Genomic DNA, 17851 nt, shown 5'->3' with positions numbered 1-17851 from the left:
AAAGGTGACTATATTGGTGTTATTTTGTGTGTAAAGGGCTCTAAAGATGTTAGAAAAAACTTTTATTTAGAAGGTCATAAACAGTTTTTTTATGCTCTAACTACGAAAATATTCCATTTACTAAAAAGAAATCCGACAGAATTCCTGCAAAATTTCACTTATCACGATCAGGTCTGGGACCAATTAATCGCGATAAACGAGAGATTGTTATACATAAGATTTGCCCTTCGTTTGCAGTTTTGTAGTTTTGCAGCTTTCTAGTCTTACAGGAATTACTTATCTCGTCAAGACTAGCACACAATTAGTTAGTGACAACGGCACAAGATCAGGTGGTCAAATGACTACCTGCTCCATGTTAAGCCTGTTGCTTTGTTGCAAAGTAGAATCATACTATGTTCCTGAAAATTTGAAATAAAAAGAGTTTGAAATAAACAAATTAAAAAAACAAAAAAACACCACATCCCTTGGAATTGTCCCAACTTTACCCCCCATACGGCAATCCTGTGTCTATGCAATGTTTTTAAATGGAGATGCTCAGCATTGGCTTTCTTATCAATACCCAACCCATAGTAATATAGGTAGCAGCTCTTCCCTCAGACTAATGTCGTGTAATGGACACATTATGCTTCTTCTGCAATGCCACTGTTTGTGCAGCATAAGACAAATACTGCGATATGCAACACAAGTTATAGAAAAGTGCCAACACTTTGCAAGTGACTTCAAGTGATTCTTCATGAAATGTGGTATTATATTAGAAGTATTGAAGGAGGACGTCTTACTCCTGCAAACTGCATATTTACAATCCAAAGGCGAAACTTGGAAATAATTCCACACCGCAGACATACTGAACCAATTAGCATCGGAGGACAGTGAAGTTTGAAGTTTTCATGACAATATCAGCCAAAACTATGGGACATCCCTATTTTAATGAAGCAATAACTGCCATAAGATGATTTGGTCTAAGGTCAATTGAGTACATATTCCTTGCCAGCATTCTACCAGTCATATTTCAAACCAGTGTGGCTAAAATTTCAAAGGGTGATTACTCTCTCCAAGCAAGACCCCCATTCATTTTGGGGCTGATTTGGTAGTTACAGTTTGTCAGCACTCTGTATAAGGGAATAATGTGTTTCAGCAATGTCCGTTTTGATTTTTTTAGTGATTGTTGATGAAGGCATTTGCAAGACGTGGGTGCCTGTTGAAGAATACTGATCCAAATTTGGATGGTTCACTCCTGGCAGGGTTTGCAGATTCTCCTCACTCTCATCCTGCAATTTAAAATCTATTGCATTCACATTCAGTGATCTTGCAACATTAGTATCATCCCGCAAACTGTAATAATACACCATGTTCACAGCTGCTGAACGATAACACTGATGTACAGTACTTCAGGAAACTATATATAATGTGTCAAAGGAATGCAAGGCAGTTTTGCATGTGTGTACAGAGAGGAGGCTGAAGTGTCGTGGAGGCTGTGAGGGGTCAGCTGTGTCTTGCAGGGCTCACAATAACAGAAAGTGACTAAAGGCTGTCTCAGCCTGCCGCAGTCACTTCAGCAGGCCAGTGTGTCAGTCTGCTGGAGGGAAAGTTCAAACTAGACCGTCACCGCAGTCAGGGCAGAATGACATTAACATCGCAGTAGAATACATCCAGGTGGATTGAGGATAGAGGTTAGAAATTTGTCAAACATTTGTGTTTGGTCTTGCTATTAACAACTTCACTTACATAGTCTTTTAAAATGCATGTTACATTTGAGGCAGCTTGTTTACGTTTGGTCACCCAGGTTTGTTTTTGGCCACCTCTCAGTGAGTCATGCAGCATTTGCGGGGTGTGAGGGGTGGGGGTGGGGTTGGGGGGGTGGGGTGGGGTGGGGGGATTGGAATCACTGTCTATTTGTAAGTATGATCTCATATCCTACTTTTTAATCCTGCTCTTCATGCCCACATAGCACACGCAGGCTAGCAGTGATGTAACAGGTTTGTGTGCAGGTTTCACAGCAATGTGTTGATTATCTGATTGCTGACTGCTAATCTTCTAGTGGCCAGTTCTCATCAACATTATCATTCAAATGGTGTGGGAGGTTTCTAAGTGTGTTCACAGCACATGAGTTACATGAATTGGAATTGGAAGGAACTGATGTGTGAAGTTCAGAATGACACGGCTCAGCATTGCACGTGTGTGCAAACACTTTCTTCATTAAGATTTAAGTAGGGATTTCAAGACAATGAGAGACATTTTTGCCTGTTCATCGTCATGATGAATTCCTCTTTCATTATCTCTACGTCTGGCACAATAACAAATAATTGTCCTACAAATTATTACCGAAAAGTCTTATTGTCAACATCATTTTTGAGACCATTTTTTAAAATTAATGTAATGATAATATATGGCATATTAATGCGAGTACAAAAGCAAGAAATTTTAATTTCTCAAGAGTATTTAACATAGTATTTTGAATTTCAAGAGCTTTTCAATAAATTAACTTGAACAAACAAAAAAGACCTCAATGAAAATAAAATAGGCTCTCGGTCTCTTTTAGCAAATATTGCACTTAAATAAAAATCACGATCAATCACAATATTTCTGATTTTGAGTCGGTGTCACTTTCGTTATTGTCTGAATATTGACAAAAGGACTGAGAAATAACCTGGGAATACTCTGAATTTCATATTGTGTGTCTATGCAGATGTCAGCTCATTTGCATATAAACTTCCTTGATGATCACACTGATATTTTTGTTTTGCTGTAAGGGAGGTATAAGTCATTCCTTCCTATTATGCTGCAATTAGTACATTTGCAATGGCAATTTTGGGTATAGAAACTGCTGGGTTGTACGTGACGTCACACCCGGTTGCAGTCGTCACCGGCTCAAGCACTTGGAAGCACAAGCATATTCAAACAAGCGTATTCGTAGCACGACGTTCAGTGAAGTCAGGATACATGCGCTGTTCTCGCAGATGGCAAGCGTTCAAATAGGCCAACGAAAGATCACCTGGTCTAACATCTGGAAAGCAGACTTCCATCAAATCAGATTTTTTGTCCAGGCTGTTTATGATGTCCTACCAAGTCCAGCCAACCTCCAAGTCTGGGGCTAAACAGACAGCATCCTGTCCCCACGGCCTTCAACACTATCAAGGGCCATCACAAGCTAAAGACCATGAAGTTCCACAGAGCCGGCGAGAAGCTGGCGAGAAGGGGTCCTCACTACAGCCACTCACTGGCAATGGAAGTGGGTCTTGGCAAATAGCTGAAGTTCCCAGCCAGCATTACATCTACACATCTCTGACCAGACATGATCATTGTGTCAGATTCCACCAAGCAGCTGATCATTCTGGAGCTCACAATTCCCTGGGAAGAACGAATGGATGAGGCCAAGGAGAGGATGCTTGCCAAGTACAAGGAACTGGTGGATGAGAGCAGGAGGCAATGCTGAAAACAGCTGGAGGTGGGCTGCTGGGGATTTGCAGGGCAGTCCCTCTGCGGAGTAGTCACAGTGCTGGGGCTCACCGGGGAGGCAAAGAGGAAGGCAATCAGGGCTGCAACTGAAGTCGCAGAGAAAGCCACATGGATCAAGGGGGCGTATCCATGGGCAAACGCTGCTGGGACACAGGCCGGGGTCTGATCAGCCCTGGTCGGGTCACCTGGGTGAGTGTGTCTGATGTTGAAACACCTGAACACCCAATGACCCCAGGTTACATGACTGATGATGTGTCCAAGTGCGTCCGCAAGCTGTATCTTTCACCATACTTCCTGTTTTTCATGTCATATAGTTGTTTTGTCTCTGGAAAATACTCGTATCCTAAATATTTACAAATTTCTAAGTATGCTAAATGAATATGTTGCGAAAAGCTGATTTACTTTTATTCAGTCAAGGCAGGGTATACGTGTCCAGTTTTTAAAAAATACACTTTCTCACTTGTCAAACATAGATTCCTTTTATTAAATTATATCCAGCTGATGTTCAGCATGTTGTTTTAGTCGAACCGGCAATATGCATGTCTGCAGCTTTAAACTGGCAGGATCTATCCTGTGATGCAAATAAGAAAGCCTCCACGCAGAGCAATGCACACATTTGATTGGCTGAAACCTGTGAATGGTGAACATTAATACTTAACATTCATGTCACACACACTGCAGTTTCATTCATTCCTAGGCTCCTCGCATTTTGCCTGACTGCGCCACTTGAGGGAGCTCACATTATAAACCCAGCAGGACACCTGTAATGTCTGTTTATCATGAGGCACAATGAGGGAGGTGGACACAGTCTGCAATGATACATCACGTCAATATTCGGCCTTTGAGCTCATGAGTGACTCCGTACCTGTTAGCGTAATAATTCCGTGCCATAATTAAAAGCATCACATTTCATACAGATGTTTTCATACGGTGAACCATTAGCAGCAATAAATGCAGCAAGCTAACATATTCAATTCATTTCCCTACACACGAACACAGATGCATCCCCTCGGATAACTGCTAAGATACATTCAAAATAAATAAGTAAAATGATTACATTACCTTTCTAAATGGATTGTTTACTTCATGTCTTATTGTCATGATGAATTCATGAAGAGAAGCAGATGTTTATTTATACATTTAGAGGCTTCTGCATAAGAATATACTGAGATGCCTTATACACAGTGGTCTATTGTCACTACAGCAACATTCTCACATTAGATATTAGGTAGTAATGAGCCCTAAATATGATCTGCCATACCCAGTCAGTAACACCACAGATAATATCAAGAAGCAGTGTTCTGTCATGTAACGAGAGTATAATCAATAACATATACTGTATCATGCCAAGTGTATAATTATCTGACAGACATTCCAATTGTTGCTGTTATATTACCTCGCTAGTGATGTGTAATAGAATACATTTCTGTTCCCTTATGGTTTGATTGTCTAGAAACTAAAATTGAAAAAGAGAGGCAGCAGACTGAACCAAGAATAAGTAAAGAAATAAAGACCTTTCTCTATATAAATATAATCTCTAGTGACCTTGATGCACACCGATATAAAACAGCAGTTCTGGAACAAATTGTTCAAGTCTCGCCTCCCTGCTTTCTAACATCTGCCACAAGGCAGGAGAGGTCAAATGAATCTCAGGTTGGTACCAGTTTATAAAAGCGCTTTAAAAGAGACAAGGCACAAGTTTCTTCAGGAGCACGCTGCATGAAGCTGCACTTACAAAATCAGTCACTCTCTAATTTGTTCCCCAATCTACTTCCAGAGAGCATCCTGGAACCAAGTGGCTCCCTAATCAATGCATCGAAAACCTGCACTGAGCTGAGATAACTGGTCTACCACCGTGTCCTGCTTCCACATCTTGTGTATTCTTCAGCCGGGATGCCGTTCAGTGCTACAGGTGAGATGCATGCACATTTGTTTTCCCCTGTGTCGTTTCATTAGCTGCCTTTGTCCGAGTAGGTTCTGTCTCCACACCCTCAGGTCTGCTCACGGTGACATTTACCACCACAGACCCTTTGCTCTCTGGACTTTTTGTCTCCTGATTGTCCATGGCTCCGGTCTTTGAGGCGCTACGTTGGTGCACAGGGGTGGTACTTTTCCCTAGAGGTTGATGAGGGTCTTCTCCAATGTTGACAGTGAGGTTAGTGTAGAGGGGCTCCATCTCTTTTGAAAGGAGCTCATAAGTCAGAGAGTTGAGGCCGTCAGAACGCCAGTTAAGTCTGGTCCTTTTCAGAAGGTCGAATCTAGAATGGTAATTGCAGTTTACGTCTAAAGACAGGTCAGCTTTTATGGATTTTGTTGTTCAGAGGCTAGTTGTGTGTACAAATTGTACCTGCGTGGGTTTTGCTCATTTCCTCGGTCTCCTCTATGCTTGATCATTTTGTAATGACCGATGGCCACTGGGGGGCGCACAATCTTCATGCCAGACAGACGCACTCTGGATGAGCAGTCAAGACAAACAGCAGAATATCAATCCTGAAGTCTCTCATTTAGGTTTAGGATACATTCTGTTCAAGATAAGGTTGTCCTTTCCACAGTCCAAGTGCTTTTTTCATGTGGGGAATGCTGATTTATATATTAGGGGTATAAGGAGCACAGGGTTCCATGTGTCAAAACTTTCATAAAACAGCATGCAAATACCTGTGAAGTGAAGCACTGAAGCAGAGATAATGCTGAAGCTTTTTTTCACATTGTCTGCAAAGCTTTTGGTATTCAAGTCCCCCATGAATTGTTGATATTTGCCGTTTTGGACTGTGAGGAATTTCTTCCCAGCTTTCCTCATGTTCTGCCACCTGGTATTTGTTTTGCCATTAGTTTTGTTGTAGTTTAGTGCTGGGGTTTGTATTATGGAGCCGGGTCTTTCAGCTATATGAAGGTCATCGTCACAAACAGTTCAGTCACCTATGTCTTATTATTACTTTGTGGAGTGTCGCTGTGAAAAGAAATCAGTGCAAAAAGAAGTGCCTCACACCTGTTTCAGGTAATTTACATTTGTGGTACCTTAGCTTTTGGTGTGAATAGTGTTTTCTGATTTCATAACCCAACTTGTAACTCTTCTTTGGCAATAATCTGTCTATCTTGATGTAGGTCTGCACTGTACTGAGTACCTCTCTAGCTTTACAAATGTAATTGTTCTGGCTGCTGCTTGGCTGTACTTGCCTGCTCACCACTTCACGTTTGGATTTGACTGCATGTGATGCATTCAGAGAGCAGGGCGAGGGAGAGCAGCAAAGGGAGAAGCATGAAAATGATGCAACACTCAGCTCCGCCCGTGCAAACATACTCACTGAGCCACTTCAAGAGACACACGGCAATGCCACAGCAGTGGGAGGTGATTTGAAGATGAGAGAAAAATGACAGTGAAAAACAAAGAAACATGCAGTAGTGAAAGTACAAAGAGAAGATACGATGAGTGTGCAAAGCAAAAATGAATGAATGAATGAGTCCGCATCATGACTTAAGTTAAGCCATTCAAAGTCTTTTACCTTGCAGCAATATCATCATCCTCTCCACCCCAGCCCCAATACTGGTTTGGGAAGCCGTTCATCTTCATATACTGGTCTGGGGTCACTGCAGACACCCCACCAAAATATTGTGGGTAGGGTAGCCTAAGAGGGTTACAATGCCAACATGCATTGATTATAACATATCATGACAATCCAATGACACTATCACACATACATACACAATACTGTTTCTATTGCTGCCGTTGAATCCAGTAATTAGCCCTATGTGGTACATTTGTGTTGAAGTACAGAAATAACTTGTACTGTATTCCTATTTAGTAATGTAACCCTAACTCCCTCACCCTCAACACTTATAAATTATGCCAATGATAGCAGGGGTTTTGCAAATGCAAATAGTGCATTTCATGCTCATCGTGTGCTTAACTTTTTGCTCCTAACTAAAGAAGAAAATGCTATGCACACACACACACACACACACACACACACACACACACACACACAACGGTGAGCCACTACCTGTATCTGAACTTGTCCATGGCCACAGACAAGTGTGTAGGAAACTGTTTGTGGCAGGTGTAGGTGTTGTGGTCATTCTCAGGCAGCAGGTCAACATCATGAAGGAAGATGCAGCTCCAGTCATCATCTCGGAGGGCTTCCCGCACGCCAACATTCAGCAGCTTGGCTCGGTTGAAGGTGCTGTTCCCCCACTGCAAGGCATAAACATGGAGGATATTTTCAAAACATGGAGAAAGGAAATAGCTGAAAAGTGGGCTCATCTCGCCCTGGACATTCTGTAGCTTTAGAATCCTGTACACCACAACTACCACGCATTTATAAAGTTACTTTCCATTGCAATAAAAAAAAAAAAACTAAAAACCCTCTAACATGTTGACAGCTAGAGAATTAATGTTAATATAGTGATATCAGGTCATGAACCTCCTGACCTGCTGCACTATGTAGATGCTGTAGTGGATCTGTTGCCTCTGCAGGAAAGGATGGAGGTGGTAGAGGAGGGCACGAAGGTGAGTCTGCCGGTTCCGGTAAGGTACCACAATGGCAGTGTGGTGCCGAGGTTCACAGTCCGGTGGACGATAGCGTCCACCTGGCAACACTAACGGGTTCCTCTGTCTGATCTCCTCCAAAGTCATAGGCGAGGACAGATGGACAGACACAGGCCCGACTGTGGGGAAAAGATAGATAGATACTTTATTGTATTAAGTTGTTATCACTATGTCCTCACAAAACGGATATTTTTCTACAGTATGTGTTTTGGCCTCTACTCCACACGCAATGCAAAACAAAGCTTTTGGAAAACTCCAGCCAGAGTGAAGATTTTTCAAAATCTCCGGCTTCAGCGTGTGTGTGTGGACAGCTTTTTGGTTTGTGTCATAAGAAACATGCAACATTATCTCATACAAGCTTTATTTAAGAAGTTATTAACTTACGGGTGTTGCTTTCATTTCGTGCAGCGGTAGACGCGCGTGCATCATACCTGTCAACCCTTCCGTTTTCCCCAATAAACTGCCGTATTTTGCCATCCTTTTCTGCCATCCTACCATTCCTATATTTGTCCTTTATATTTTAGCTTCCATGAAAACAAAATCCTCTCTGGTACTGCCGGCAGCTGTGTCTACGCAACGACTTGGCAAACTTTGGCACTTTGTTAACACTGGTAACACTGCGGCAGGTTAAAAGTCAGGCCTTCAAAATAAAAGTACAGCAGTAAAACAGTTTTACAGCAGTAAAACACTGTTGGTTGCACAGTTCATCATGCCACATGATTCAATCCAATGAAGAGCACAAAAGAGATGGATGGGCATGAAGACATCTCTGCCAAAAACCCTATAAATATTATTAATCAATAATATAATTATTATAATAATTCATAATAATTTATAACTAATTAATAAATTAATAATAACTACTTAAAGCATGTTTTCAAATGCAAATGTTGACAGGTATGGAGTGCATGCGCCTTATAATACACACAGGTGATTTTTAAAAACCAGGCTGTTTCTTGAGCTCCATGTCAGGGAGCGCTGATTTTAAAGATCATGTACATGTCATTGTGTATCTAATATATCACTATTTTGATGAACAGAGGCATTATAATGCATTATAATGTGCCATCAAGTCAGCTGTGGTAGCTTTTTCAGGCTTCTGGTTGGCTAAAATGTGCAATGCAGCCAGTGAATGCATTATTATGTGGACATTTTTTTTTTTAAACTACACTCGTGTGGATGGACATGTTTTTTTAGCACCGGGGTGGAGGAAATGTGCGTTTTTGAAAATATGCGTGTTCGTGTGAACATAGCGACATTGTCTACCAGCTGAGCCTTCAAACTGTGTTTCCAATATTGACTCACTCACCCAGCAGTGGAGAGACAATCTGACAATCTGCCAGCGGCGGTCCCGTTGCAGGGGGTCCGGTGCCAGAGTTCCAAGGTGGGTGAGGTGGCGCTCTCAGATAACTGAGGTTGGTGTAAACATCGTGGGGTCGTGAGTAATCAAACTCTGCCTCTGTGGTGTGAACCAGCACGGATACCAAGCCTTTGAAGCCCCCGAGGGAGAAGTAGAGCACAAAGGCGAATTGGAAGCCCACCAGCAAAGCCAATGTGCATGGGGAGTCCAGAGAGCGCCCGCAGCATGCCATAGTAAAGTAAGCTTGGATAGCTTCTGAACAGGAAAACAGGATGGGAGCAGTGATGGGATGGAGCCAAGTGGTGGGGGTGGCAGGAAATGAGCAAGGAGAGAAAGAGGGAGGACTGTAGGGGCAGCACAGGGTGAAGACTCAGGTGTGCACGAGGAAGATGACCATCATCAGGAACAGGTGGTAGTCATGTTGAAGCTCAGTCTGGACTGCCATCACCTCCTGACCTCACAACAAACACAAGGAAGACATTCACCAACAAAACACAAAGTTGTTCTTCCAACTTTCCCACCTACTTATTCAAGTTGACTAAGCACACTCAGCAAAGAATAGACTGCTGCTAAGACCAAAAATAAAAAAAATGTGCAGACATTGTCCAGTTATTTTGTAATTTATAGTTAGAAACAAGATGGGTTGATTAGTTTATAAAGTATGGATTCTTTGTGTGTGAGGCAAAAGGTTACATAAATTAGAATGACACTTAAGGATGGAAATGTACATGGAGGTTTTAACATAATCACGTATTAAGGAACCCATGGAGCCATAAGTGCGATGGAAGAAAGACTATCAGTTAACAATCCTAGACAGGAGACTTAAGAGGGTCTCATACCAAGACAGAAGGAAGAGGGCTAATGGGATAAAAAAAATGACTGGCCATTGTTCGGGGTCTTTCTGCTGGAGTACTCCAAGGAAAGAAGACTGGAGCTGTCCGAGAGTAGTCTTGCCTGTCTTGAAAAATATTAGTTTTATTATATATCGTTATGCTTATTCAATTGTATACATCACCAACTTTTTGTCGTGATATTATTGTATTAAATTATATTGAATACCTCACCGGCGTGCTTTAGACAGCCACAAACCGTATTGGAATTCATGAATCATAGATCCCTGGTGCCAGCAGCCACTGACACTACCACCACAATGCTTGACTGAAGGCAACAACACAATTGCCTTGGTACTCACTTGTGTTGCCAGCTATTCTGACAATCGTGGCTTTGTGTTGTGTCATTTTCAGTGGATAATAAATCGATACCGTTACCAACCTGTACTACTGACTATACTAGTATACAGTCATGGCAAAAAATATGGGCTAATTTGGTTGTATTCCATACAGGCATGGCCAAAAACATTGGCCAATCATATAACCTTCATTAGTCACTTAAATATGATCATGCATCTGTCAGTCCCTTCAGTGCATCGTTATCCAATCCATTCCAAGAACAACAATGGAATAAGAAAATGTTTCAAGAACGCAAGTACTCATCACTGCTGGTAGTAGCTATTAGTTAGCCCCAGCTATGTACTGTAAATAATTGTGCGCATGTGCTACATTCTCTCACGTCCTGTGCATAGGGTTGCCAACTCCCTGCAAAATAAATAAGGGACAACTTGTTGGCAGGGCCAACCGACCCGATTGTCTTCACCTCTACCAGCTTGTTGATTTCTTCTTTTGCCTTTTGTTATTTGTGTGAAACTATTTTTATACTATTTGAGTCAAACCTTCACTTCCTGTACTCCCACCCCACCCCCACTGAGCTCCCCAAGCACCTGAACACATTTACAGCAACACACACACAAGCACAAGTCTGATTTACAGTATGTCTTAAATGGCTTATTTTCTGTTATTATATCTATATTGGCTGTGATTGGTTGGCAACCAGTCCTGGATGTACCCAGACTTTTGCCTGAAGTCAGCTGGGATAGGCTCCAACATACTCCTGTGACCCTAGTGAGGATATGCAGCATAGAAAATGGATAGATGGATATCTTTATTGGTTAATACAAGTGTAAAGCTGACTATAGGGGTGTTATTTCATGTCTAGAGGGTTCTAACAACCTTCATATATGTAGAGGTCAGAAGGTTGTAAACAGGTTTTCTATGCTCTAGCTACGAAAATATTCCATTTATATATAAGGAATCATACTTTGCGGAAATTCACTTAAAAACTAAACTAAACAAAAAAAAAACTGTAATTGAACTTTTTTCTGTTAGGGGTCGTCACAGTGTTTACACCCGACACCCTGCGTATACCCTGGCTGGGGATTGAACGCTCACCTTCTGCCACAAAAGGCCTAACATACAGTAAAATCTGGTGAATGCTGCTGTTTTAATCTGTCATTAGTGACAGAGCAAGAAAGGGCTGGGAATAAGTTCGCTGTAAATATAAATATAAAGTGTCATTAATTATTTCCATTGATATTTTATAAACTATTTTTGAGTCTCGCGGTAATACGGGACTAAGTGCGTCCCTTTTCATACGGGATGCGTACTTTTGTTTCTAAATACGGGACGATTCCGTTTTTCAAGAGACTCCTGGCAACCCGACCTGCAGCACCTCCTGGAGGCTAAGCCTCACCTGTCCTTGAAACCTATTGACGCCACTTAGTCCACCACAGAAACAACGTGGCACAATCTGTCCGTTCATAATGCAGAACCTCGTAATATACTGAATGTTGACAGTTCAACCTTAATGGACATCTGCGCTCTACTGAGGGTCACTAGTTGCTCATTTGATGTCTAATACAAAATCACTTAAATTAAAATGAGATCTGCCTTACTATGGTTCAACTCAGATGAGCTCATTGTTTTATGTGTTTTCTGGACTTTTTAAAAAAGAAATTCATTTAATGACTGTATAGACTTGTCAGAGGATGTATCCCCATTATTAGTTTTAAGTAGAAGAATTGCTGATGATCATAACAGGGCACAGCACTTGCCTTTCCAAGTGTCTAATTAAACCTGCTGTGTGACAGGAAGTGCTCTCTCCACCTATCCCTTCTTCCTCCTTTCATCTTCATGCACCCTGTAAAAAATGCAAATTATTGAGATTGCACTATAATGAAGTCTGCTGCAACCTTAATATGAAGCATGGTAACGTCAAGCAGCCACAAATAACTGTCATGTTGTACAATACAACACTTGTCAGAGGTGACATTTCCATGAAGGTAGGCATCTGCAGGCATCGAGTTGAGGAGTTGATGCCTGCAGATCAAATTAATCCAACATCACAGTTCTCTGTCAGTCGGAACAATTACATGCGAGAGAAAGTTAGGTTTTTCTGCATTCATCACACTACTCACGATCTTTGTCACACGGCAGCCGTTATGGCACATAATTGCGAATCTGAAAAGCACTGCATGCGCATCCTGGTAACGTCCCTCCTGCAGGTGATTAGCCTATCAACAGCGCGCAGTGTTGGAAGCGTATGATTTAGCTCGTTGGTCTCAAGCCAGTTTACAAGCTCTGCTGCACCGGCCCACTCACCAGCATATCGCTGCGACATTTTCAATCCAGCCCGAGGCTTCCGCTGAAAATACACAGGCCGCAGCCTCCCCCCAAAAAGGCGACGGACCAAAAGATGCAGTTTGGCTGCGGAGGCTGCTCCCTCGTCTTCCTGCTCGCGTCCCGCCTCCTAACCGCTTATCTGGGGGTGAAATCGGTCGGCTGCTGCTTAAGAACGGCTGCAGACGCGCTCACACGCAATTGCATGGCAGCACGTCGGCGCTGTCAACACAGTGCGCTCGGCGTCCTGGGCTGCATCATCGCGCTGCCTGACGCATTAAGCGCCTTTTTTGAAAATGATAGAGCACACAATATTATACAGCTAATCCCATAGCTATAGATACGAATCTTTGATCTAATAATATGAGTATAAATGGAAGAAGTGTTCAATGTGAATGCCAATAGATGTCCATATAGTTACTAAAGAATATGTGTATTTGTGGTTTGCCCCTCTCATAAGACCCACACAAAAGTATAAACATGATGCAGTGCAGTTTATTAGTACAACAACCGCAATTATATGTAGATAGTTTATTATTTAACCATATTTTTCGATTAATAACATGCCATATGTTTGGCCTCATTTGATTTTTACAGAAGTATTCTTGATTTCTTACTTGCTTGCAAGATTTCACCATACATTTTTTGCTCCACTCAGTGGCGGTTCCGGCTTGAATGACGCCCTGGACGGACCGAAGCTGTGCCGCCCCCAAACCAACCAACCTCCATTTTTATTAAAAATATACTATATGTTGTGAGAATCCCAAAGAGTTTATTGTTTTTTTTAAGGAACTTATTACTTATTTTATTGTATTTTATCTATTTATGTGTTTGGTATGTGTGACGTGTGGGGACTGCGTGCTACCCTCCAGCTCTTGTGGCTGTACTCCCAGTGACTGGGAGTGGGGGGCTTGGGGGCGGGTCTGGCAGGGGGCTGGCGGGTGGTCCCTGCTACTTGCTGGTGTCTGGCTAGTCTCTGTTTCCTGGCTGGAGGTTGTCTGCCCACCTCCAGGGTGTCTTCCTTGGCGTGTTGGTGGATGGGCGGGGGTTGGGGTGATGGCTGGTCTGCAGCGTGGCAGGGCGGGCGGGGGCGTGTGCTTCGGCGTCCGGCGGGGGGTCGCTCCTCTCGTGGGTGCTGTCCTGTGGTGGCTGTCTTGCATGCTTCGTGGGTGTGGCCGTGCTGCTCTATGTGGGGCCGGGTTCTCTTGTGGTCTGTGGTGTGGCTCTCTTGCCAGTCATGGTTGTGTGTGTGTGCCACGTGGGCGCAGTTCGTGCTGTTCTGGTGGTGGTGTTGGGGTTGCTGGGGGTATCACCTCTGGGGGTTTGGGTGGACCGGACTAGGCGTCCTGGTGTGCCGGGTAGGGCCTGTGGTGTGTTCTGTGGCACATGGCTTGCCCGAGCCTGTGCTGTGGTGAGTGGTCTGTCGGTCATGTGTCCTTGGTCCCCCACCCCCCAGCTCAGTTTGGCCGGTGTTGGGGTGTGGGCTTGTGGTGCCCTCGTCCTTCCTGTCCCACTGCACCAGCTCACATACATACATATAGGACTTTGAGGGGTGGTCTACGGTCGGGCGTGGTGGGGGAGGGGAGTTGCCTTGCGGAGGCTCCTTTGCCCCTGCCATGCCACTGACCTGTCGCCCCTCAATTTTAATCGCACAGTAGACACTTAGGGTTTGGGGGGGCTTGGCAGGTGAGGGGCCCACCGTGCTTCAGCTGTGCCCCAATTTTAATTGCATCATTAGCTATCATCCACATACACCCCTATCATATAAATACACACACACACCCCTCAGGGACACACAGACCAGCTCTTCAGAGCTTTCCTCTTTTATTTATTTATATTTTTAATTGCAGAATAGACACAATCACACCTTATCACATACACGGGTGGAGCGGGCTGGATTGAGGTACCTCCTGCCTATTCCGCGGCACCTATCCGCCGGGATCAGGGATGTGGCCGGTGGACCTGTCTGCTGGCCGTTGCGGCGCAGTGGCTCACCCGGGGTGGCCTGGCTTGTGGGGTGCTTTGTCTGGTTCGCCTGCTCTTCCCTGGGGTGGCCCGTTGGGGCCTGTTGATGCCGGGGCTTGCACCGGGGGGGCAGCTTGCGGTGCTTCCCTTGGACTGACCTGGGCCGTGGGCACCTCGGCGCACTTGGGACGGATTCGGCATTCTCTGGGGGGCAGTGTCAGTACTACGGATGGCCCGCATGGGGGGCGGTGAGGGCTTGTGCCCTGGGGCCGAGCCTGCTGGGGGTTGGTGCTCTGCCGGGCGCTTGGGCATTGGTGGCTGCTGGTCTTTGTGCTCTGCTGGGCCGCTGTCTTTGCCTCCCCTGTCTGTGGGCTTGTCGGGGGTGGGGCTCTGGTGCACGGGTGGTACGCCATCGATTCTAGTGGCGTGTGGGTGGTTTGGCTTCTGGTTGATGGTGGGGTCCGGCGGCTGATCTGCTGCTGGTCTCGCCTTCTCGGCTCTGGTGCTCAGCCTCCCTGCGACTTGGGGGTGCGGCACTCCCACTCCCTCTATGGGGATTTGCTGCCCCGCGGGTGTCGGTTGGTGCTGTGTGGTGGTTCGCCCACCTGCTCGCCTGTTCGCCCAGCCGCTTGCTCATTTGCTGGCTTTCCTCCTCGCCAGTTCTTTTCTCTTTTTTCTTTTCTGTGTTTTCTTTTCTCTTCTTCTCTATCCCCTCCTGCTCCAGTTCAGCCGCTCCAAATTTGCATAATAACAAAACATCAAAGTCAAATAAATTCTGTATAACAGGGGAAGGGACACTTTTCCCTGGCAGAGTAAATCTGTTGAGCACGTGAGGGCATTTAGATTTAGACAGGGGAAAAAAAAATGCAGAAAGGTGATCCAAAATATTTCACACGCTCCTCTTAAATTTCATTTGACTTAAATCCACATTTACACAATTAAAACTCTCAGTCAAGAAAACAAATGAACAGCAGTTAGTCTATAGCCGCCAAGTATCGTTAGCTTATTTGATCGTATACATCACATAATGTGGTGTACATAAAGTGATGCCTTTATCTTTTACCCGATTCTCCTCCTCCTCTTTCTAAATTGTGCTTTGACTCTGACTTTGACTTTGTCTTTTCCATGTTTTGTTGACACAAATTAACGGCACTTTTATCATCATCCCCCACGTCACCCAACTAGCAGTCAAGGCTAAACCGACTCAAAATTCCCTCCTTTTCCCTCCTTTCTTGGTCTCCGATATAAGTAATATAATATTCACAATTAAATATGTTTTCTTTTTGAGCAACTACTGTTGTAATTACCTTTTTTACGTTGTAATTAACCTGAGGGCAGCGGCCCAGCTGCACCCGTCCCCTCGCTACTGCTTTGTTTGATCCACATCACGTGCTGGACGTTTGATCACGTTTGAGCAGCATGGGGGCGAGAGTATCTCGCCTGTAAAGGGCGCCCATCTTCTACACCAATGCGCTGACTTGAGTCTATAATGTACGGAGCCCCAGAGGGGACATGGAGATTAAAAAAAGGGGGGGTTAAAAAAAAAAGAACAAATGTTTGCGCCAGCTCGCAAAAACTTTTGCAAGAGAACGCAAAAGTATTTTGCGAGATCTCGCAACACAGTTTTGCGTTATCTAGTAAAAGGGTTTTGCGAGGGAACACAACACAAACAAACAGCTACAACCCAGTTTTTAACAAATGAGCCGTCTTCTGTGCAGTCTGACTTGTATTGATCTCTATGAGAAGCCGTCAGCGAGACCGGAGCGCAGGGACCGTCTACAAATGTCTTCTTCTTCTTCTGTATTATGGCGGTTGGCATCAATGTTGCCAACTCCTCAGTAAGAAAAGTAGCTATTGGCTGTCCTGGAAGGTCATAGATGACGTCGTTGGCTAGAAAAAAAGTATGTATGATTAAAAAAGTAAATAAAAACACCTCGATTATGTTTTGAACTACAAATATACTGTAAATACGAAGCAACAATTTGAAAATGGACTTTTGCATAATTTAGGGCAATTTTTATTAGGTTGTCAAGAAATTCACTTCTGTAAGTTGTAGAACCACAAGACTCACCTCACACATCAGTGACTCCTTCTTGTTCTTACTACAGCAATTAGTTTGGAAAATGTGCTTTCAAATCATTTTGGGGAATTTTCACAAGAATTATCGTTAATAAATTTAATCCTGTCACATGTCTGTTCAATAGCTTCACTTCTGTGAAGAGCAGGACCACAAAATTCACGTCAAAAATCAACGGCCAAGTGAAGCTATTGAACGGACATGTGACACAATTGCATTATTATTATTTATTTATTTATTTATTTATTTATTTTTTGCATTGCATTTATTAAACAATAAAAATTCCCCCAAATTATTTAAAAGCACATATTTTCCAAAGTCGTTGCTGCAGTACGAAGAGGAGAAGGCCATTGATGTGCGAGGCGAGTTTTGTGTCTCTACTTTTCACAAAAGCAAAGCTATTAACTGAACTTATATCAATAGAAATTCTCCAAAATGATTTAAAATCCAATTTTCCCAAAGTCTTTGCTGTAGTATGAACAGGAGAAGGCCAGTGATGTGAGAGGTAAGTTTTGTGGTCCGACTCTTCACAGAAGTGAAGCTATTGAACGGACATGTGACAGAATTGAATTTATTAACGATAATTCTTAAGAAAATTCCCCAAAATTATTTAAAAGCACATTTTCCCAAAGTCTTTGCTGGAGGAGGAGGAGGCCATTGATGTGTGAGGTGAGTTTTGTGGTTCTTCTCTTGACAGATGACAACTGATTCTTTTGAAAGTACATGTTACAGAAGTGATTTCATTAAACAATAGTCATGATAAAATTCCCAAAAATTATTTTTAACACATTTCCCAAGCTAATTGCTGTAGTAATACCAGGAAGGTGTCACTGATGTGTGAGGTGAGTTTTGTGGTTCTACACGTTACAGAAGTGAATTTATTAACAACCTAATAAAAATTATGTAAAAGTCCATTTTCACAAACTTGTTGCTTCGTA

The 17851-nt window shown here is 43.4% G+C and overlaps 1 protein-coding gene across 3 annotated transcripts; it reads right to left on the bottom strand.

Annotated features, from left to right (window-relative positions):
• Positions 1-4514: 4514 nt before the first annotated feature.
• b4galt3 (UDP-Gal:betaGlcNAc beta 1,4- galactosyltransferase, polypeptide 3) lies at positions 4515-13095 on the bottom strand. Of its 3 annotated transcripts, none has more exons than XM_054794282.1 (8): positions 12854-13095; positions 9309-12392; positions 7883-8118; positions 7455-7645; positions 6957-7079; positions 6631-6765; positions 5804-5908; positions 4515-5714 (listed from the first exon to the last, which is right to left on the bottom strand). In XM_054794282.1, the coding sequence occupies exons 2-8, from the start codon at positions 9589-9591 to the stop codon at positions 5363-5365; spliced, it is 1425 nt and encodes a 474-aa protein (XP_054650257.1). In that variant the 5' UTR covers positions 9592-12392; positions 12854-13095; the 3' UTR covers positions 4515-5362. The 3 variants fall into 3 exon arrangements, with proteins under 3 accessions (XP_054650257.1, XP_054650266.1, XP_054650275.1); XM_054794291.1 differs by having other exon boundaries at positions 9309-9810; XM_054794300.1 differs by lacking the exon at positions 6631-6765.
• Between the last annotated feature and the right edge of the window lie 4756 nt (positions 13096-17851).

Source organism: Dunckerocampus dactyliophorus, chromosome 1, assembly GCF_027744805.1.
Source record: "Dunckerocampus dactyliophorus isolate RoL2022-P2 chromosome 1, RoL_Ddac_1.1, whole genome shotgun sequence".
Classification (NCBI taxonomy): domain Eukaryota; kingdom Metazoa; phylum Chordata; class Actinopteri; order Syngnathiformes; family Syngnathidae; genus Dunckerocampus; species Dunckerocampus dactyliophorus.
This window is presented reverse-complemented; position numbering and strand designations above follow the sequence as displayed.